Below are 23,726 nucleotides of genomic sequence, written 5' to 3'. Positions count from 1 at the left end.
CACAGTCTACGTGGTCAACAAATAGCTGACCACGATTAGTAAAATTTACTGTCTGAGATAAGTAATAGCAAATCCTGTAAAACAGGAGTGTTAGAAATCTGCGTGGAGGATTGAATTAGAAAATTTCCAGAAGTTCAAGGGCCACATCCATTTTGCATAAAATGAAGCAGATGGTAGCTGACTTAATCTTTGATACCATGGTACAGTCCACAGAGATTATAAATCCCAGCATGAAACACTCAATTTCTTTCTTGCATTGAGCAGGTGATAAAGATATAACATCTTGCAGATATTTTGAAATACCTACTTCAAAAAAAAGCTCTATGATGCATTCTTGTTTCTTGTCTACATTTTTCTAGCAAAGGTTCTGGTTTTAGCACCAGCACCTAACAACAGCTGATTAGCAACCACAACTAATTGGCAGTTTCTTAGCCATGTTATTGGAGCTTTGCCTATGCTGGCCCAGAGGTTCCCTGTTTCTCAGGAAGCCTTTTTTCTATGTTACACAAGCATTTATAAATCTTCTGTCATTATATTTGATCTATCTGATGCCATTCACAGGCATAACCAGGTCAACCAATAGAACAAATGCCCAGAGTCCCTGTTTGAAATTCTTACACTACTCAAGAGCTGGTGGGATGTTAACATATTGCTTAGGAGAGGGTGTCTTGGGTTGTCCCTGAGGATAATCATCTAACAGGTATTTTACATGACATGAGTGACTATCAGCATTTTTGGTTGAGAGTGTAAGAGATTTAGAGCCTAATTCAGCAATTCTTAAATTTCAAAATGTTTCTTTTCACATTAAGCAAAGCAAGTAAACATTTTGAAAATTACTCTAAATCAAACTCTTAATGTGTACGTCAAAATTTCAGGAAATCCACATCATCTACACTTGCAGACCAAGGAATCTTATGATAAAACCATGTGTTATGAATAGTACGGAGTAAGTCACTCCCTGTAGACCGCTCTGTGCTGCACCATATCAACTTAATGTTGGGTATGATTTGTGATTTAATTTAAAGGATTTTAACTGGTTTTAGTTCTATTTCTAATGTTCAGATACAAAATACTAATCTTAAAATACTGGTATTCCAGCCAGAAGAAGGCTGAAGTCTGAAGTCAAAGAATAGAATAATCTTGTTAATTGTTCACAACTTGTTAATGCAGTGTGAAATCCATTGGATATCTGGTAATAAAAATTGTGTTGTCCTTTGGAAATACACATTTTCTGTAATAAGATTTAAAATATAAGTGCTAGAATATTCCTAAACCTTTAGAATACCCAACTATGATATTTGGAGATGTTTTACTTTCATTTAATTTGTAGACCCCTATAAAGGCATAGATGGACTATGACAGATTTTGTCAGGAAGTAGCTCAAACACGATTATCGAAGACTGATCTTTAAAAGTAAAGATGACTGGAAAGCATCTATAATGTGAAATTGTGGGTGCTTCTCTATCTATGTTTTCCTAAAAGAAAAACGGACAATGTTTTGTCATCCAAAGCTATAACCAGTGTTACTCCGTACTTGTGGAGCCCGGCCCATCTGCTTTGCACTGATCTGACTGCACAGAGCAATCTCAAATCTGGGTGGGTTACAGGAAGCAGAAATCCCTGGCATTGCTGCATGTGTTTGAGGCCCTGCTGCCCTTCTCCCACGCAGGTGCTGCCAAAGACTGGATGTAGCTTTGCAGCTCTGTACTGCTTGTCAGGGTCTCTGGCTGAACCTTTAAAAACTGTCTGAGAGCTGAGAAGCTCAAATACTTTCTTCATTGGAACCCGACGAGGCTGCAGCTCTTCCTGTTTGTACTTTCCAATTTTTCATTAATAGTTCCAATCTCATGATGTGGTAACAGCTACAGAGCCAACTACTTGTACCCATTGCTTCAACTGGAACAGCATTAGAGCTGCTATGATTTGTGTCAGGGTCTGACTCAGTGCAAAACTTCAGGGGCATCACTGCAAACTAAGGTTTTCCATTTCTCATGAGAACGGCCCCGAGCCTGTATAAGCTGTAATATTTCAATTTTATAGATGAGAGAGATCAAATTATTTCTTTTGGTATTACAGACATGTCCAGAATATCCAGAAATTTCTGTTCTTGCCCTAGTACTGCAACAGGAAAACAAAAAATCAAGGGGAAGAAACATTTAGAAATTACTGTAACTGCATCTTTTTTCTCCCTTTGAGGATTTTGTTTTTAAGCAATGGCTTCCTCGCACAGCTTTTAATACTTTACTAGTCATTTTCATCAGCATGGAGTTGTTCTAATTTGTTACTTCTATTTGCCAATTATGAAGTATGACAGAATTCTAAATATTTAATAGGAACGGGATTATTAGCAATGTGCCCTTGTTGCATGCTGCATTGTTATCCTCTTCAGTATTGTAAAATATATGATATACCTGTAGAAAAGAGACCTTCATAGAACATACAGATGGAATTGAATTCCTAAAGCAGTCATAGGTTTGCAAGAGTTATTCTCAAGGTCTCAATACAGGTTTTTCAGATTATTATACACGAACATTGGTGAAAAAAGGCTTTGCCCATCTTTTTTAATACAATAAGTCTGCATATTATTTAAAGAGACACTGGTACAAAATGATCAGTTTGATTACACCCTAAAATTGACGTTTTGGTTGGTATTCAACATATAGTAAGTTTATAATTTAATATTTTACTGTATGGGATATATTTCTTGCAGATTATAATGACCCTCAGGTTATTTAGGTTCTTGCTCACATTTAAAATGAATTCTTCTAATATTCTTTGAGAAAGGTCAGATTCAGACAAAGGTGTATAGAGCAATACTGTCACTTAAAATGGAATAGTATAAAACATTACGGTTTAACACTGAGAATCGTATAGTGAGATCTTTGGTTAACGTGTTAACCCGCTGAATGAAGATTATTATAGTATCTGGTAGTCAGTGCAAGAACTTGGGAGTGGAAAGCCTCCTAGATTACTCACTTGGTATTGGTGCTTTTTGTAAGAGAAATCCATGGTGTGAGAAAAACAACACCTTGTTTACAAGGTGATATATGGAAAAAGAAGGACAAGTGCTTTATGGCTCCTAAGGTAAGCTTTTCCCACCAAAAGAGCTAATTCTAGGTTGGCAGTATATTTGCAAAGGTTGAAATTAAAGTTTCATTGGCCATTTAAAAAAATGTAGCAAATCAGTGTTGGATTTTGATATAAGCAAGACATAAAAATAGAACAGCAGCCCAAAACATTCATTGCTCGTAGGAAGACATACAGAGACAAGCTTGCAAAGTACTTCTTGTTGTGTTACAGGTCAAGCTCTGCCAATCTTAAATCAGTTGTGGGAAGAGGAAAATCATTACAAAGTCAGATTTCCTGTACAGAACATCTGGTGAGACCAATAAAGTTACTCATGCAACAAAGAAATTGCAGCAACCATAGACATAGGCTGCATTAAGAACAATTAAATTTATTATATAGTGGCCAAGAAGAACACGAAATGACATTATTTCTGAGTTGCTGGGGTGAAGTGAAATATGTGGTTCATCTCATGTAGTAAAAGCAAGAGTTCTGCCAAAATAGCAATGAACTACCCACCTTTTTTTCTGCTGCTGAATGTTCTCAGGGCCACCAGTGACAAAGATCAGGGCAGTGGCAGTCACTGGTTCCTACTGCCTTCGTGGCACTGTAAGTCACAGCAGTCCACCTGGGTCTGCTGAAGCAAAAGCTGATTTTCATCTCTCATGGGTCTTCTCTCACTTCTGTGAGGCTCTGCCACAGACCAGACTATCTCCTGTGCCCAAGTTTCCATTTATTCAGCCATCTCGCCATCTGGGTCTTGACTACTGCAGATATAAAGTAAATCAAAGGCATTTTTTAAAGCTTTTTTCCTCATTGAATGAAGCCCTTCCTCCTCACTTCAGCCTCATGTTGAGATTGTGTCCAGGTGACAGACAGGATAGCAATTTTTTCCACTAGTCAAAAAGAAGACTTACTTCAGACTATTCCTTAAAATTCTCATAATGTCCACTTTCTCACTATACCTTATTAAAAAGTCCAACAAGAGTAATCAGAAATCAAGCACAATATGTGCATTGGAGAGGTGGTTTCCTTGAAAATGGTGAATGAATTAATGTATTTTTTCAAAGGGTGAGCATGAAGTCTAATTAAGATCTGGCTTTTCATAAAAACATGGAGATCATGTGCAGGGTGTTCTTAGCACTGATTTCAACTACCGGGAATTAGAAAATGGAATTAGGTTGCAATATGCTGCATTTGGATGATTGACTTCTTAATGACTGATGAAAAGAGAAAAAGTAGTTAGGCAGAAAGAGTACCAAATAAATTTGGGTTGGTTTTTTGCTATGAAAAAATTCTGAAGATGCTGTGTCCTATATCTGTATGGGATAGACCATAGAAGAAAAGCATAACTTAAAACTGATGTCATCACAATTATTGCTACTCTGCACCTGCCTAATTTCTAGTTGCTTAATTTAGTTGTTTAACTCCTCTTCAGACAGGATTTTAATTTATGGTATCTGTTGCCCTTTCCTTGGTATTTTCTAAAATTCATAAGAAATGGAACCAAAACAATAAATACCTGGGTAAAGACACTGCAGAAACCTTTCTAACTTAGAAACATTTTATTTTAATAACCTACAGTAGAAATTAGTAAAATTAAATAATTTTTATGCAAATCAGCACAATATTGTATTTTTATATGGTGAGGAAGCTATGTTGTGTTAATGGACACAAGAATATCTGGGGGTGGATGTTTAAAATGATAAGTTTATCATGTGGATACATTTCATTCCTCTCCAAAATAATATCAAATTGAAAGTACCTTAGAAGAATTAGATGACTGTATGATTCCACGGAAACAGTATCTCTTCCCCTATTATAGATCATTAGGTGGTTAACAATGTGAATGAATGCGGCTGCTCCTGCAAATCGTTTTCAATTAGCTGTTGAAATAGAAAACTCATCTGAAAAACTGCTCTAAAATAATAACACAAGTTCCCCAAGTGAGCACTTTGTTACTGAACAACAAGAGCAGTCTTAAGCCACTAGAGACAGTTATAATTAATGCCCAATTTTTCACAGGCACATTTTTTAATATATTTTGTCAGGGTATTGGCATTTTGTCTGAAAGTTGCAGCTTTAGTCCACACAGTATATATAGATAGAAGCAAGGTGTGATGTTAAATCTGTAAGTGAACTCCACTTGGTTAAATTCCAAAAAAATTATTTTATTTAAAAATTAACTTTCTGTCAATGCCAATGAGTCTTCTCTAGAATAACAGCTCTGAACAGAAGGTTAAGTACCATTGCTTCATATATACCACTTCTTGATATTCTTCTTGAGATCTAATACTTCTCTTTCCTGAAAAGTAAAATATTACCCTATCTTGAACCACCAAAATGATGAGCTGTTTTTCACTGACTTGTACATTGGCCTTTTGAAACACTGATTCTGGGGACTGGCAGATCTGGTGGGTAATTCTGGCTTATAGTAAAGGATATGCACAGTGTTTACAGTAGTTTAGAAAACACGCCAAAATGCAGTTTTTTAAAATTGTCAGATTCACATAGGTATCTTGTTTATTGTAGAAGGTTAATACCTGTACTCTACCTGTCTAAACAGAGCAGTTGACTGATTCATTGTTAATGCTTCCCAAGGAACCCATACCCTAGAAGTGGGACACTAGAGAAAACTACTAGTCTGACATCTTTTTGTTTGTGACAACGAAATTATCTGCAAACCACAAATTGTTTAGGGCTTCAGTGTGTTGCCAGGTATTTAAGGTCTAGAAAAAAAACCTTCTAATTCACACAGATTTGTACTAATATAGTAGCATAATTAAGGAAATCACCCTGCAAATGTCTGCTGCAGGCACATAAAAAACATTTGCTAGAAATCTGTGTGATGCAGACTGTTATGATCAAGATCCCTTAAAGAATTCTGTGCTGCTTCTGTTCATCTGTATTTTTTTGTCAGAATGGATTTTATTGCCATTGCATTGTTGTGATTTAATGCTGCTTGTTCATATAATGTAAAGTTAATCTTTAGCTGTTTTAACACCAGAATGGCATTTCTGTTGTCCTCAGACCCAAGAATTTTCAGCTAGTGCCTATGTAATACTATCAATTGCAATGTCTTATCAAATTCCAGTTTCTCTCCATGAATCCTCACTCAGAGATCAAACAAGCATCTGTCAAACTTTGTTGTCCTATAACTCTACTGTTTAAGATTTAGCTCTACAGTCTTTTATTGCTCTGATGACGTGTTGGCCTCTATTGCTACCAGCCCATTATGTGGGTCTACAACACACAGCTATTACCTTTACTGTAGCTGGGCTGAAAAGTTATATTGGCCAGCCAGACACAGAAGTTGAAGTGAGAAATTAAAGGATATTTTTACTCATTTTATGCATTTATGCAACCCTGGAAACAGGGATAATAATAGGGTATATTGAGCGGAAATAGAGCAGCATGGAGTGTTGAGATAGAGGAAACAGAGCAAAGATACTGAACTAGAAGTAAGGTTAGCACAGAAATGGTCTTCTTTCCCTCTTACGTACGCTGCATAAAAAGAGCTGTAAGTTCTAGTTTAAGACTTAAGACTATCATTATTTTAAGAATACTTGTAGGACTAAGAAAAGTAATACACAGATATTCAGCAATATAGTTCTGTTTGTGAAAAACAGCTAAGAAATGTTAGAGGTGATAGAATGACACACAGAGTGTCACTTGGACTTTAGCTCTTCTTTGGGAGCCAACTCAGACTCTGATTGCTCATGTGCCATCCGCAGCCTCAGAGCTCAGGAGTTACTGGGATATAACGGTGCTTTCCCTTTATGAACTCAGGTCTGTGAGAATCACAATGAATTGTGATTCTTGCTTGCAAGCTGAAGGAAGCCACAGCTGTAGCATTTCTCAGACCTCTCCTGGAGAGAATGAGCATCTCTTCATTCTAAGTCTCACCCTGGGTATTTTCTTTTACAAAAATTTGAAGCTCTGTATTATTTTAAAGGAGTATCTACTCTTCTATCAAAATTGTCTCAAATCAGTCTATGTGCTCAAAACCTATTAACAGGGCATGTGTGCTATGGTTGCAAAAATCTGCTTTCCTTAGTAAACTGGGCCAAATACCTCTAAGAAGCCAAATAAAAGTTTAATCTTTTAGAAATGACATTTTAAAAAAATAATTTTTTGTAGACAAGCCTACCAAATTTAATATCATGTTACTTCTACTGTTCAAAGGTACAGGAATAAATAAGAAATTATATTCTTTACATGAATTTTTGACTCTTTCTCCATGCTTCTACATGACAAGTATGATTTTCCATCAAGCTGTTTAGAACACCTGAGATATTCCCCAGCAAATGACTGCCTTGTCTTCTTCAGAGCTGAGTCAATATTGACACCAACCAGGCATGCATCACCATGACATTCAGATGCATTTCACATTTTGATTGAAGTACAAACCACTCCAGGCTGTCAGACACATGTGGTCCAGGTAGGATGCATGTATTCTGCTTTGTAATTTGGCAAGAGAACTATAAACTGGCTAAATTTTAGTCAAGGACCAAATATTCAAGAATCTGGAGATGACGGAGAGCCCTGATAATATCAACTCTGTTTTAGAGTTGCTGCTCACAACTTTGTTTTGTAGCTTTTCTTGAAGAGTACAAAAAACTTCTCCTAAGAACACTACATGCCCAAGAGAAGGGACCATGGAGTAAACAAGTTGACTTCTGAATACTGAAGCAAAAAGGAAATAGCTGTGTAGATATGAGGCCTGTTGGACAGCTTTATAAATAGCAGTCAGTGGATCACAAAACTTACGACAAAAAAAAACCCAAACAAAACAGCACAGTCTTTTTTTTTTTTAAATAAGGTTTTTAAAAATATATACTTCTACGATTTTAAAGTTATCATTCATGTGCTATGGGGGAACTTTCTAAAACTGAAAAAATGTTTATCTTCTAGAGACTGTTCTCAGTAGAACCTGGCAAAAAAAGCTGTTCAAAGAAAGGCAATGATACAGTAGTCACATGAAATAAGCAGAATATTTAAGAGGGCAATACTTTCTTTTGCTGGTTCCTAAACTTCATAAAGCAGTGTGAATGCAAAACCCCAGGACACAACTGGCTAGATTCATAGGCAAGAAAAGGAAACTGGAAGTGATACTGCCTTTCATCCAAAAGTCCAGTCACTAATGCATTCATGTGGGAGAAGGCACTAGACAGAGAAGACCTGTGCCTGTTTGAGGAGATTTTTAGTAGGGATTTTGGAATAAACCTCCTTGTTTTGTTTCATGTAAGTGTTCACTGAGTCAGAATGACTCAAGTCTGATACGTAAACCAGGAGCTGGGGAGGTGGGGCATGCTAGACTTTTAATCCCTGTTCAGACAGACATTTAACATTCTTAAAGTGGAACAGCTAAATCAGAGAAGAGCACCCCAAATATCCTGCAAAACTCTGGTTATATCAGACCTGTGGGAAGTGTTGAGCCTACGAAAAGTAAGATGTCTCCCCTTACGGACTGTAACTGATTGGCTACCGGACAAAACAGCAATCCCCGTTGTTTTCTGCTTTGTTATCCTAATATTTTCTTTCCTTTCAGTTTGGCAGCCAATCTGATAAATAAAAATCAGTTATTGGCACAGATTTTCTCAGAATTCATGGATAAGTTTTAAGACATTATGATAATGCCAAGAAATTAGTTTCAGTTCTAATTTTCTGAACAGAAACTGCGAAGCAAACACATGATTAAAGAATATAAAGAAATTTAACAATGTAACAGTGTGTCACTTTAAGGAGAAAGTGATTGGTCCAGAGTTGCTGATACCTCAGCAGAAATTTTGAACAATATTGTGCTAAAGGAATATTACATTTAACAGATTTTCTTTCTTTATTGCCTATTCTAAGTTTTGGGGTTTTGGATGATGAGAAAATTCTGCTTAGAAGCTTAGTAATGTGTTTTTATGTTTATTCTTCAGGTATTTTTAATATCTTCCCAATAGCAACTCATTGAGAGGTAATGTGAGTTATTTTATGATTTCAAAGTAGAAATATCATTTATCACTTCCAGTACTATCTGCAATAGTTTAAAAGGTGCATTGGAACATTGTACTTCTACAATGTTTTAACTCACTCTTTTGGAGTTGTCTTCTTCTCTTCTCTTCTCTCTTCTCTTCTCTTCTCTTCTCTTCTCTTCTCTTCTCTTCTCTTCTCTTCTCTTCTCTCTTCTTTTCCGGAATTATCCTCTTTTGTCTGCTCAAATGAATGTGGTTTGCTTGTGGGATCCTATATGAGCAATGGTTAATATTTTGCATGAGGTAATTAATTTTTACAAATCACAACAAAAGGAAGCATCACAGAATAAATTTTCACTTCCTGTTAACAAGGGCACATGCTGTTGGATATCTGTTCACCATATTTTAATGAACTACAATATCTATCTTGGTAAAATAACGTATCTTTCTTTCTCTGACAAGGCTTGTGAGAGAGGCAAACCAATCTAGCAGTAGGCTTCTTGCAGTATAGCTGTTGTCAGTATGACAACTGCTGTCAATAAGACAACTGCTCCAATAGATATATATTACTCACTTTTTTTTAAAAGCAGTAAATGTGACTGTAAACTTTACCCAGTAGTGTAATTTTTCAACACGGGTCTCCAGGTCATTTGTTGAGTTGGTGTTATGTCACCTTTCATGCTATTTAAGGCTTCTGCCAATATAACAAAGTCTGGCATCAACTCAGTGGAACAATGTTCTTTACTACTGAATTACTTAACTGAGTGAAGTGGATGCAGAGGCTAAACCAAATAGCTGTTTGCTTGGATTTTCTTTACTACGTGGATTACACACAGCAGTAGACATTTTGGATTGAATTTCTTCAAACGGGAACGATAAAAATCCAATAGACACAGTGTATGCCCTGTGTCTCTGCTCTGAGAACTGGGTGAGCAGTTGCAATAAATGGATGTACATAGTATCATTTTTCCAAGACCAATTTCTTAAATAAAAACTAAATTATCTCAAGTCTTATTTCTTTATGTTAATCTACTGAACTTCTTTCAACCTGAAGTTACCATGAAAAACTGTCGGGAAAAAAAAAGTTTAAGAAAGATTTTTCTTTTGCTTCCCAATGAAAAAACTGGATTCGTAGCTCTGTAGCCATTTTCACTCTGATACAGCTCATCCAATTCAAACACTTCTTGTAACTTCAAGCAGTTTAGACTGTGTTTTCATCTGGTGAGTTAGGGTAATGTTGACAGGAGAAATACATACACGCTGATGAGACACTGCCTCTCCTAGATGCTAATTTTTTATTATTATTCTGCATAATGATATGTTGGAAGCGTTTAAAAAGGTAATTTATGGTTTGGGTTGGTGTTTTTCTCCTCATTTACAGAAGCATACTTTTAAAGACTGGAAGCTTACGCTTTCTTCAGGGTTGCGTACTTTCATATTGTCTCAAAAAGGACACTATAAACATGTTACATGTGCCTAACAAGCATTACAAAATAATGTTATAAACAGATTAGATCACTCCTTAGTGTTTATACTTGTGCCAAATTCCTGAAGCTATGATACTGTAAGAACAAGCCACAGCAGACTAAATGCAATCAATTTTACAAGTGTACCTTATGGAATATATGAGTAAACCATACATGTGTTGAATAGTGTTTGTGTTGCAGATGTTCATTTAGTATCCGTTTGTGCATTCATAGTTACAGTCTTCCCATCTGAACATATCTATTCTAATGAAGCTTTGGCAGCAGCTACAGTTGCAATGTCATGCAGGTTGGTACTTGCTGTGTCTAGAGCCTCAAAGAATAACAAACAATATTAAACAAACCCAAACTTCAGTGCTAATGAGCAAGACCTCCCCACTCTGCTACTGACATAAAAAATCAGGTTTTTTACTGACATACAAAATCAGGACGAGACAATTGCCCTCTGATTCCCAGATAACATTCAAATAGTGACCAGACACAACATGGAGTTTAGCAGAGTTTAAAATAAAAATAGTAATAAAAGAATCATCATTAGGTGTATTTGTCACTATAGTTTAGTAGTGTTTTCCCCAGTTCTTTTAACCTGCAACAAGCAATAGAAGCAGTTTGGACCATTGAGGGATACAGCAATCAGTCGATTTCTCTGGCATAGATTGTGCTTTTTAAGACAAAACCCAGAAACTGATGAGAGATTGCTGTCAATACCTCTAGAGGCGAAGGAACGTCTCTTTAGCAAGTGAGTCCCAGGCCAATAGACAGTAATAACAGATGAAGTAATTCAGACTAGTTAACTTTCAAGCTTTGCTGTACTGCTATAGTCAACAGTGCATGCATGCTGCCTAACTGCATGAAATACAATTGTTCTATCAGCTTCTGCTAAGTTTTTCTTTAGAGTGTATCATATGTTTGCAGTTTTCCCTGTTTTTTTGGGGGTTTTTTTTTGTAATTATGGGGACTACTTACTATGCTTTATTAATTTGTGTTTTAGAGTTATGAATGCATATTAATTCTCACTTCATAAACTCTGGTTTGCTCCCATACCTCTGTGGAATGGTGTGAAAACATGACACTCAAACCAATTTGTCCAAGGACTTAGGGCTTTGCAGAACAGACAGTATGCAATTGTGCACCACTGGAATGCACAAACTTAATTACAAAAATGTGCAGAGTTGATATTCGTTTTGTTATTTCAGAATTTTTCAATGTTTTACTTTGTAATCTTAATATTCTCTTTGTGTTTATCTTGCTTTAGAAGGAACATAAACACCTGCAATGATTTCTCAGTAGGTAGATTAGTAGTTGAAAATACATGTTTCATGTAAACGGACTACTGCTTAGAATAAGTTCCACTCTCTGGTTCCCACCTTTTGCTCCATTTTCTGTCAAATACTAAGGATATTTATTTCTCACTTTTTTCTTCCTTCTTTGGCAGAAGGGCACAATTTAGTAATTGTTTAACTACTAAACTGCAATAACAAAATGATTTAATGGCATAATCACTAAGCAGCAATTATTTAATTACTAACGGGTTTTTTTCTTCACTTCTCTAAGGTTCCAAACTACTCTGGAAGCATCTCAAGGCTAAAGATATTATTTAAAATGAATAGAATATTTTCCAGGCTAAACACAGTACTCAAATTTTAGAGCTTAAATTCACACAGGGTTGGACACTTCACTTATTCATCTGAAAAAATACCTGTATTTGAGAGAGAATTTACACTAACTAAACTGTGTATTTCTGAAGGCAGTTATGGTAGATAATACAACAATCAGTTGTGAGAAGTATGGGCTGAAGAAGTTGAGATATAGATTACATATGTTTAAGTTCTTTTCTATTATTTATCTTTAAAAATGACCAGAAATATTTTCATATTTTACTAAAGGATCATACTTTGGTGGTGGGTTTTGTTGTTTGGTTGGTTTTGGGTTTTTTGGTTTTGGGGTTTTTTGATGTTTGGGTTTTGTGGTTTTGGAGGTTTTTTTGGTGTATGGGTTTTGTGGTTTTTGTTGGTTTGTTTTTGTTTTTTTTGGTTGTTGTTGTTGTTGTGGGAGTTTGTTTTTTGTTTGGGTTTTTTTTGTTAGTTGGTTCGTTGGTTGCTTGGTTGGTTTGGGGTTTTTTGTTTGGTTGGGTTTTGGTTTTGTTTCTTCTTTGTTTTGTTGGGTTTTGTTTTTTAATTAGTGTAGAATGGACAGCAAAACTGGAAAAAAAAACAAATTCAAACTCAGGAGCATTCTTAGTTGGCGGCCAGGGGGAGACCGCACTATAGACAAAAAGGCTTGAGAAAAACTGCATTTCTTAGTCACCTTTCGATTCAGAGATTTTCATATGCAAATTCCGAGGCGAGTGAAACCGCAGCTCTTGGAGGTGCTGTGCTCCAGGGCTGTTTTCTCCAGCGACTGTGGCTCCATTGCCGAGGTAAGGCTGTGTCCAGCAGTTCTGTGACATCCCACTGAAAATAATGGGAATGTTTTACTCAATAAAGCTTTAGAACAGTTGATCATGTATTTGATTGATATTTAACCCAGCGGGTATATGAGAACACAGGTAGGTGCACAACGAACCTTCAGTCTGAACAGCGTTTAGTATCTATGCTGCTCCGCTGACTGCAGCAGCACGCTGTGTGCTATATTCTCCGCTGTCGGTATTGGATGTTAACTCTGGGCACAGCTGTCCCTGGCTTTGTTCGGCCACAGGGCTGTGGGAAGTTCCTGGTGCTGCCGCTCGGGGGAAAGGCCTGACCGGCCCCCCGGGCTGCCCCGCGGCGGCACCGCCAGCTCAGCGGGCGGGGTCTGCGCCGGGGGCCCCGCTAAGGGGAACCGTGCTGGGCCCTGGGGCCCGTCCGGGACCGGGCCGCGTTTTTGAGGAACCCGTTCAGGGCTGGCAGCTCCGGGGACAGCTGCAGTTGGAGCTGCAGGCTCAGCTCTGGGCGGGCAGGAGAGCTCCGGCAAGAAGCCATGAACTGCCGAGCCTTTGCCCAACAAATGGCCCGGGGACCTGCGGCCTGGCCGACGCGGCAGGAACCAACGACCCCCCGACTTTTGTGCCCTTAGACTGTGAGGGTATAAAAACCCAGAGGGCCCTCCTGAGAGGCACCCAGCTCGAGCTGCTATTTTATTATTCAGTTTCTACACCATGATTAAATTATTTTAAGGATCAGGAAAGGATCGGGATGTCTGAGAGATTGCTATGTGAGACCTATGGCCGAGCTGGTAAGGAAATGTGGTCTGTGTGTGTGGGAGGTGCAGCTACCAAGGGGCTTTGATCCCAGCTCAAGTGGTGCAAATGTGACAGCCAGAGTGGTTCCTGGGTGGTGGAGCATACGATCTCAGAATGGTTTGGGTTGGAAGGGACCTTAAAGATCATCTAGTTCCAACTCCCCTGCTGTGAGCAGGGACATGTTCAATAACACGAAGTTGCTCAGAGCCCCATCCAACCTGGCCTTGAACATGTCCAGGGATGGGACAGCCAGAACTTCCCTGAGCAACCCATTCCAGGGCCTCACCACCCTCACAGTAAAGAATTTTTTCCTAATATCTAATCCAAACCTACTCTCTTTCATTTTGAACCCATTCCCCCTTGCCCTGCCACTACATGCTTGTGGTAAATAGTTTTGCTCCATCTTTCCCATAAATTCCCTTCAGGTACTGAAAGGTTGCAATTAGGTTACTCTGAAACCTTGTTTTTCCAGGCTGAACAATCCCAATTCTCTCAAGCCTTTCCTCATAGAAGAGGTCTCTACCTCTGATCAACTTGGTGGCCTTCTCTGGACTTGCTCCAACAGGTCTATGTCCTTCCTGTGCTTGGGACTCCAGAAATAGATGCAGTACTTGAGGTGGGGCCTCACCACAGTGGAGGGGAAGAATCTCCTCCCTCCCATGCTGCCCACACTGCTTTGGATGCAGCCCAGGCCATGTTTGGCTTTCTGACATTGTCTGACATTGACAGCTCATGTCAAGCCTTGAATCCACTTGCACTCCCAAGTCCTTCCTGGCAGGGCTGCTCTCGATCCATTCAGTCTTCAGCCTCTCTTGATACTGGCTGGTTTCCCTAATAGCATGGCAGTGGCCCTGTGTGCCCTCACCAAAGTGGTGAGCAGCCAGCGCAAGACTGGGCTGGGACTGCTGGGCATGAGGCCTGGCCCGTGGCCTGAGGCCCAAAACCAGCAGCAGTTCCTGGTACTGGGGATATGAGAACCTGCGCATGGTGGCGGTGCTAGAGCACGGTGTGAGGCCCGGCATATGACGGGTACCGGGGTGTAAAGCCCGACACACGACGGCGGTGCCGTCCCGGGGTGTGAGGCCCAGCACATGGCGCCGGCCCCGCCCCGCCCCGGCCCCGCCCCGATCGCGGGCGCCGCGATGTCTCCGACCCGCGGTTCCCGTCAGGCAGCGCGCGGGGCCGCGGCCGCCCCCGCCTCCTGCCCGCGCTCCCCCGGCGGCGGCGGCGGCGCTGCTGCTGCTGCTGAGGTGGCGCCGCGCCCCGGCGAGGTGAGTGAGGCGCCTCAGCCGGCGCTGCCCCATCCCCCGCCGACCCGAGCGGCAGGGAGCGGCGGCCACGCCGCGGCCCCTACGGACGCGCAGCACGGTAAGGTCAGCCCGCTCCGTGCCCCCGGCCCGCCCTGCCGCGCTCCCTGGGCGGCGGGAGCCGCGCTCGGCGGGGACGGGCACGGGGGGATTGTCGCCGGCGAGACCGGCGCCATCTTAGGTCGGAGCGCGGCCTGGCGTCCCCGAGTGGGGCCCCCGCGCTGTGAGGGCTCCCGCGAGCCGCCCGCGGGCCCCGCTGGCCCCGGCCGGTTCTGCCCTCGAGGGCGGCCCGGGCAGGGCTCGCTCCTCCCGCCGTTGGCCGCGCGGGGCTCTCTATGGGCCCCGGGCGTTAACAGCAAGAGCGGTGCTGGCGGCGGGGCTTGGCTCGGCCTCCTCCCCGCTTGCTGCGGTTCTGCCGTGCGGGCCTCGCCCAAACACGAGCCCGCAACCCGAGCCCAGTGCCGGCGGTCACCCGGCGCGGGGGGCGGGACGCAGGGCGGTCAGGCTGAAGCGGCAGCTGCTCGGCTGCCCTCGGGACTCCGCTGCTCCCACGGCCTGGCACCACCGCGGCTCGGCGGCGTGAGCTGCTGGCGGGCTGGCACCGCCGATATTGCCCTTCCCTAGGCGGAGCTTGTGCCTTCTCATGGCACCGAGGGCAGCGTTGGCTGGTGAGGTTTGTGTTTGAGGAAAGTTGGTTTATGTTTTGGTTTTTTACAATTTTCAGGTGCAGTTTCAGCTTGGTCATTGTTTCTTCGTTACTAAACAAATGCAGCCCTCGATTAAAAGCCAATTGTTCCCAGTCTCGGTGGAGCTGTGGATTGCACACCCTCATCAAATAATGTGGTGCAAATTTATGTGCCTGTATGGGACGTTATCTGAGAAATACAACGTGTAGTCGTCCATTGTATCATCTGTGTTGTAAATAAGATAACTTCTCTGGGCATTTGAAATGCAGGTATTAAAGTGGGGGGGAAAATTACTTGAGTAACAGATGATAGTCTTACGAGGCGTGGCTGAGGTCACTTAGTCTGTTCAGCCTCAAAAGAGGAGACTGAGGGGAGACCTCATTGCAGTCCTCATGAGGGGAAGAGGAGGGGCAGACGCTGATCTCTTCTCTGTGGTGACCAGTGACAGAACCCAAGGGAATGGTTTGAAGTTGTGTCAGGGGAGATTTAGGTTAGATATTGGAAAAAGATTCTTCACCCAGAGAGTGGTTGGGCACTGGAATAGCCTCCTTAGGGAAGTGATTACAGCACCAAACCTGACACAGTTCAGAAGAGTTTGGTCAATGCTCTCAGACACATGGTGGGATTGTTGGAGATGTCATGTGCAGGACTAAGAGTTGGACACTGTGATCTTTGTGGGTCCCTTACAACTCAGAATATTCTATGATTCTATTATGGAAGGGTGACAAGGCTAGTCTGAAAAATTTGTGGTTAGTGTAAATGTCCTCACTCTTTAAGCTCGCTATCAGTTTCATATTAGTTATTTGATTTTAAGCCAATCCAAGGAAGTTTTGAGTATTGCAAGGCTCACTTGAGCTTAACAGTGGAACAGATAAATTTCCATCTGAAGTAATAACTGTTTTTTCCAATAATTCTTAAGTCCCATTGGGGCTGCATCTACCGTGATTTTCTATAGTGCCAGTTTCTGTCCATCCTTAGGGTGCTCTTCTACAGATCATTCTGCTGTTTTCACTACAGCTGTTACTCTTGATACATTTACTAAGATTATATCTTTTTTTGTTGTTTCTGTGTGAGACCTTTTAAGTCCTAACTTTAAAAAAAGAGGTTATAAATACAACTAGCTTTTAATAAAGTTAGGTATTTTTGAACCTAACTACCACCATAAAGATGGCTAAACTAGTGCTTCTAAAACAATTACTTTATCAGAAACTTGCTGCTGTTTTGTGCAACGAGCTCTCATTTTTTGTCTTTTATCAGGTTTTTAGTTCACCACTTTTCTAGTAACTATAATAGCGTTCCAGGGACTTGCAGTTTTGCAGATTGTTGGTTATTAGTGCCTGCCTGATGAACTTCCATGGCTATGCTTAGTTTTAGATGAGCAGTTGCTTTTAAAGCAATATCTTGACATAACCTAATGATATTTTAAAAATGTTTTGAAGGACTTGTTCATGATTTTGATGCTTTACCTTACAATACTGGTTTCAACACTTTCTTTGAATCTATGCATACAGCATTGCATTGGAGTTTTGGATCTCTCAGATGCATGGACTACCTTTAAGGAAATGTGTGTATAAACATATATATGTGCTTATACATATTAAAAAATGAGGAAGATAAAGTCTATTGTCAGTCGGTTTGCTTTTCTTATACTGGTGTCTGCACCTCCGCTGGGAATATTTGAGCAGGATGGGGGAAGGATTCACGGTTGGTTTTGTGTTTGAGAGCAGCTGCTAGCAGGATTCCTAGAACACATTTTGTGGGTTAATGTAGTTAAAGAAGCTAAAAATTTGGAAGCTGTTTGTACTCTAAAAATGGATGTAGATGTTTCATTTGGCAATGGAGACCACTTGCAGGAGCTGTTCCTGCACACCTCCTCTAATCAAATCCATTACCCCCTACTGCAATTTTGATTGTTCAGGCTACAGATTTTTGACCTCTCAATTGTGCCAATAAAACTTTTACTGGGCCAGGTTATTTTTAACCTACTCTGCTTCACACCATAGTTTTGTGCAAAGTCGTGCTGGCACAACTGAGGAAGCAGTGCAGGAGCTGGGCAGGAACTCATTAGGCCAGCTTTCTTCCCAGGAAAGTAGTAGTCAGGGAAAGCTTGGCTTCAGATTATAGCATTGAAATTTTAAAAATTAGGTTAAAAGATGTGAAATTAATCTTGATACTTGCCTTTTAAAAGCTGCTCTGCATTTTGAGTCGCTTTCCTGATTCATAAAATGAAGTATTTATAAGAGGTGTCACCAGTTACTTTGTGTCACTTTCTAAAAGCACATGGCTATGTTATCAAATTACTTTTAACTGTATTTAAGAAAAAAATCAGCTGTGATACAGTGTAGGTGAGGTTATCACATGTGTCTTTTTAGAATTCGGCTAACATATAGATTGCTTGTGCCTATTTTGTGTTTTTAATATAAATTGCATTGCATCCTCCAAGCACATTTTATAATTTATTACTTTTTTCCCCTGAGGTCAAGTAAAATTAAATTCCGAAAGTAAAAACTGCTCATTTATGTTGTCTGTTCTATAAAAGAAGTCTCTGAAATAGTAATTTATTTTGCCTTAAAGTCTGTTAAACTTCGTGTTATTAAAAAAAAAATGTTCTAAAGAGTGTCCTACAGAAAAGAAATTATAGAGTTAAGCTTGAGTCTCTTTCCAAGACCTGGCATGTAGCCCATGTCGTCTCTGTCAAGTGGAAATTCACTTCAGAATCTTCCTTTTTTCCCCATATAAGAATTTAGTTTAGTATCTTGTTCTCTTCTTTCCTAGCACCATGTCTAGCTTCAGCGCCCTAAACTGATGGAGGAAGCAAAGAAGGAGTTTAGCTTTGCTACTTAATTTTATCTCAAGATGTGCTAACACCAGCATTCCCATTCTCATACCAGTAGAGGATGATTCTGTCTGCTTCCCTGTGATGTTACAGACTAATTATTTCTGCAGTCTTATTAGATTATTGGAAATAGCAAAGTTTCTTATTTATTGTTCTGTTCAGAAATACTTTCAAGATTATGTTAAAGAATGTTAAAAGAAAGAAGAAAACTTTATTTGCCATCTCTGTTCATTTAAAAAACAAATAAAACCAGTTGTGATAGGAGATGCTGGTATTAATTTGGTTAATTCTAAAAGGTGCATATTTTTCTTTACTGTATTTGTACATGAGTTATTTTTACTGCAACAGAAAGTCTACAGGCATGAGGGACTCTAATGAGATATAAGAAATTTTTATAGAGTCTTAATTGATAATGAAAGCAGTATGCAATGCATTGTAGGTATGGCTTGGGGATTTTGCTGTTGTGTAGTTTTTTTGTTTCAAATGTTTTTTGTGGGTAGTTTGCTTGTTGTTGTTGATATTGTTTTGTGGGTTTTTGGGAATTTTGTGTAGGTTTTGTTGGGTTTTAAAGAAAATGTGACCGTATGGGAAGCCCAGGCAAAATCTTGGAGAATTCCGGAGGCTGTGGTAGGTTTTGGATTAGGGTGGGGTTTTGTTTTGTTTGTGTTGGGTTTTTTAAGATGCAAAGAAAATAAAGCTGTGATCAGTGTTTCACTAAGTCAGTTGTGCCAGGTAAATTATGTGCTTTGTAGAAGGCCCTTCACATTTCTTGTGAATTACTTACCTGGAATAGGAGTATTTTTTAGAAGATACCTTTCACTGTGGCTTCCACTGAGGCTTCCTCTGATAGTTACTGGTGTTTTATACAAAAATAGGTTAAATTCTGTGGAAGATGTCTTTGGTCTTTTCTCTTCAATAGGAAAGATGAGCATTCAAGTAATTGTCAGAATGGTGATGTGGCATCAATCTTTGAAGATCTCTTGTATCAGATCATGTTTGATCTATAAAGAACAGGAAGGGAGGGAGACCATTCTATGGGAATTACTGAGAACTGCAGTATTCCTTACTGAACAGTGAAGCATTTCATGAAAGTACTGATTGTTTGCCTATGTGTGTTTTTTGGTTTTTTTTATTGTCTAGTCTCAAGATGGCAGAATTATTTATGGAATGTGAAGAAGAAGAGCTAGAACCCTGGCAAAAGAGAGTGAGAGAAGTGGAAGAGGATGATGAGGATGATGATGATGAGCCAATCTTTGTTGGGGAAATCTCAAGCTCGAAGCCAGCTACTACATGTAAGACAGCACTTTTCCATAATTTAAAACAGAAATTTCAAGGTATAGAAAGTTAAACTTAGTTTGAAAGTATAGAATTTTTAACAGTATGACTTAAGAAATTCCACATCTTAAAGCTGTACATCTGTCTCACTGAAAATTAGAATTCTTAAGAAATTCTGTCTGAACCCCAGGTTCTGGTTACCTCTAACCATAAATCTCTGAGATCAAAATAAGGACATTTGAAGGTTTTAGCATTAGTGACAGAGTTTAGAAGCCAGTATATACAAGGCTGAAACCATGCATGCAATTGCTCTCGGTATAGTTAATATTTAGTTATATATTTGGGAGTCTCTGCCTGCTAAAAGAATATGCATGAATTTAAGTCTTCCTGTTACAGTCTTTTTTTTTTTTTCCCTCCACCCCTCATTTCATATGTTGGTGAACATCATTCTGGCAAAACCAAGGTAACTGTGTTAAGTGTCTGTAGTAAAAGCAGAATCTGGAAAGTGATTAATATGAAAATTCTGAAAATTTCACTTCATCTGTGAAGTAGGAGATTTTTTAATTGATAAATTTACCCATCCTTTGTGAAATAGAGAGGTTTTTTTCATCAAGTTCTGGAATTTTCTCCTAAATTCAGGCAGTGCAGGGAGTGAGGTTAGGTGGTTGTGATGACAGGAGATGTGTCTGGATTCCACGTTTGTCCTATGCTTGGGCTTTGGCAGGTAAGTAAAGAGGAACATTTCTTTTTGTTGTTGCTTTAATTAACTTTAGTAATTTTTGATTTCTGTGTATCCATCTTGTATCAATTTTCAAGAGCTTTGACTTAAGGTTTCCTCAGCAGTCACATACCCAAGACTTTGCCTGGTAAGGTTTACTGCTCGCAGTTTCTGCCTCATCTCTGCTATGCTTGTATCCAAGATTTCCTAGTAGTTTTCTGAAGGTGTGTAATTTGCACTGAAGGATCTCAAGACACAATGTTACACTAGACTGTCTGTCACACTGTTGCATGGATTTCAGAGCTGTTATTAGCTGTTCAGTCCTTTTATTTCACAATACTTTCATCTTGTATCTATTACTTTGTTGCTCACTAGGATAGTAAGTTTAAGGCTTCTTACATTAGGTTAAAAAAGTGGAAGCATGATTTTAAATATTAAAAGAATACTGAATCTGATACTTAAGTTCTCTCACCTGAAAATATTTTTTAAGAGTATTTTAAAAATACTCTGGATACCCTGAAAAATGTGAAGAATATTTTAAAATTATTCTACATTTTCTGCAGTTACCAACTTTTAGGATGTCTGAAATACATTCTAACTGTTTTCTGGAAGGTCCAGAGACCTCTGATTGCTGTTGGTCATTGGCAGTAGGTCATTGCATAGGACAGCTATTAAGGCACTAGCATGTGTCGTAACAATAAATATGCCAAGTTTGATTGCAATTGTTGCCTCAAGATTTTTTTGTAGTCAAAGGATAGAAATAATTCAGGTGAAAACTATAATTTTGGTATGATTCTGTGAACTTCAAGAACTTTGGTAAAAGATAGAGACTTAAAATATTTGCTTCTTATTCTAGTGCTGTCGGTCCTGACACAAGTAAAATCACTTATGGTATGACTTTTTACTTTATCTTCTTTCCTTCCCTTTCCTCAACTTTTCTCTTTTTAATCTTCTACTTCACTATCAAAAACAGCTATGGAAGAATGGCCTCAGTTCTTCTCTGGCTTGTAAGTAGTACTACCTGGCACTAGTCAGGCTTCAGTTTGTTATTGGTGATAGGCAAGATACCGTGAACTCAGCTTCGCTTATCACTGTTTAGTTTGCACCTGATCAGATGAAATATTGATGACAAATAGAAACTCACGTGTAGGTCTTAATTTTTCTGAAAGGTGTAGTTTCTACAATGCTTGCATTTTCTTAACCTTTTCCTGCAAGTACAATTGCTAGTTTTTGTACAGACTGTGTGGAAAACTTGAAGGAAATAGTTAAAACTCCAACTTTGACCTGCTGGCGGAGAGTGGTGTAGAATCAAGTGTCCCTCCTGATGTACTGGGGGATTATTTTGGCTGAGATGAAAAGTAGTTCACACTTTGTTCCCTTTACCTTTTTCTGCAACTGCTCATTATTCCTACAGTTACCACTTGTTGTTCTTGCTTCCTTTTTCATAATGATACAAACCTGTAATTTGTTACTGCTTTAAAATGTAATTCTGCATGTCAGCATGCTTATGCTTCAGTGGTGTTTTACCTGAACAGGACAAATAACTCTTTGATGGAAGAGGGGAAAGTGCACATCAAGCCTGTGATGAATTAGTTGAGTTGTGTAAATGTAGTTTATAATTTCAAATAACTGGTTTCCTGAAATGTTCTTTTTAAAAGCAGTAAAACTTGCCTTAGTAAATTAGCATGTGTCCACATCAGACTGTCTTGACTATGCTTTGTGAGACCTAACTTTCAGGATAGCTTTTCTTTTGTAGGTAATGATACTTTAATTTAATTTCACTCTGGAATTCATATATGAGGTATAGATTTGTTAACAATCACAAAATGTATGAGTTCAGCTAAATACCAAAATAATTTAATCATCGTTTGTAGTTACTGTTATGTTGAAGTAAATATAGTATTACTGTTACAGGACCAAATTTCATCATATCTTAAAAAATGCAAGCCTGTTTAAATATGTTGGTTGCAGCTGCTTTTTTGTTAGTGTGATCTAAATGCAGGTGGCAGGTTGAAAGCTGTGATCTTTGGAATTCTACTGCTATTAGATTTATTTATCAACTTGAGAAATGTATACTAATGAGCCATTGCTGGTGGAAATAGCCTTAAGGTTATTAAACACAATGTGTAGATACTCTAATGTGTGTTGTTTGAGAACCTGATGTAATTTGACCCTGGTTTGAGAAGTTACTTCAAGCCTTGCTGGTTAGATATTGGAGAATCAATCTAATTTCATATGCATATTTTCACAGGTCAGAGCGAGCAACTTGTCAGCAACACTAGTGGAATTAAGAATCTGGGAGTAGAAAAGTATTTTGATTTGATGAGTATTTTTGTAATGTTTTGAAATTGTCAGAAACCTCAGACTAAGTCATAAAATGTCAGGGACTATCAGTGGCGTTAGTTAGGGAGTAAATGTAATTTAAGAAATTGCATGTGCTTCTGCTGAGCTAGAACTCTGGACACAAATTACCATGTAGGATATGTAAGAAAATCAGTGCTCTTGTAATGCAATTCCAGTATGACTCCTTTGGCTGCTGATCTGTTGATTTTCCTTTCACATTGGAAAATGGCTATCATGAAGTCTAAAATCCAGTTTGTAAGTGCTGTATTTTGCTAATACAGAAGCAAATTGTGTTACTACTGGTTTAGAGAAAATGCATCCTTTAATGTAGAGCAGTTCTAGTATTTGGGAAATATTACATACATGTGAGAAAGAGATGTAAATAAATGCACTATAATCAGCAAATTAAAATGTTAATGAAATGTCCTTTTTTTTGTTGTTGTTTGTACTCTTATGTGTGTGTTGATCTGTCTCCAAGAAAATGAACACTGAGATTCTTAAGCGAACTAGCTTAACCAAAGAGGAGTGGAAGATCGTATCCTAATTTGTACAAATTACACTTGGTTTTACCAGGTTTTTGTTGTAGAAATAGTATTTTAATTTATAAGTCAAATCCTAATTGGCTCAATTAATGTATATGAATACAGCTTTTAAATTTGAAAAGCAATGAAGCTATTAATTTATTTGCAATTAAGATAAATGTAACTTTTGACAGATATATTGAACAGAGTCAACCTCAGCTCTCCACGAAGGGGGATACAGAATGGTGCACCCAGTAGAGGTACTTTATTGTCCTAATATGGTAATTAAAACCAAAAAAATCCACAA

The 23,726-nt window shown here is 39.1% G+C and overlaps 1 protein-coding gene across 8 annotated transcripts in view; it reads left to right on the top strand.

Annotated features, from left to right (window-relative positions):
* The first annotated feature begins 14,915 nt into the window (after positions 1-14,915).
* ZNF280D (zinc finger protein 280D) overlaps positions 14,916-23,726 on the top strand; it is a 50,032-nt gene continuing 41,221 nt past the window's right edge. For 2 of the 8 annotated variants that reach the window (XM_042039567.1, XM_042039565.1), the window contains exons 1-3: positions 19,779-19,854; positions 20,477-20,561; positions 23,614-23,679. In XM_042039567.1, coding sequence (XP_041895501.1) covers positions 19,786-19,854; positions 20,477-20,561; positions 23,614-23,679 — 220 coding nt within the window. In that variant the 5' untranslated portion in view covers positions 19,779-19,785. The other 6 variants (XM_042039572.1, XM_042039571.1, XM_042039570.1 and 3 more) reach the window with 5 other exon arrangements.

The sequence above is a fragment of the Corvus kubaryi genome, unplaced genomic scaffold (assembly GCF_017639235.1).
Source record: "Corvus kubaryi isolate FWS band 111438036 unplaced genomic scaffold, C.kubaryi_AGA036_p1.0 37394, whole genome shotgun sequence".
NCBI lineage: Eukaryota > Metazoa > Chordata > Aves > Passeriformes > Corvidae > Corvus > Corvus kubaryi.
The sequence above is the reverse complement of the archived record's forward strand: the minus strand, read 5'-3'. Positions and strand labels throughout refer to the sequence as shown.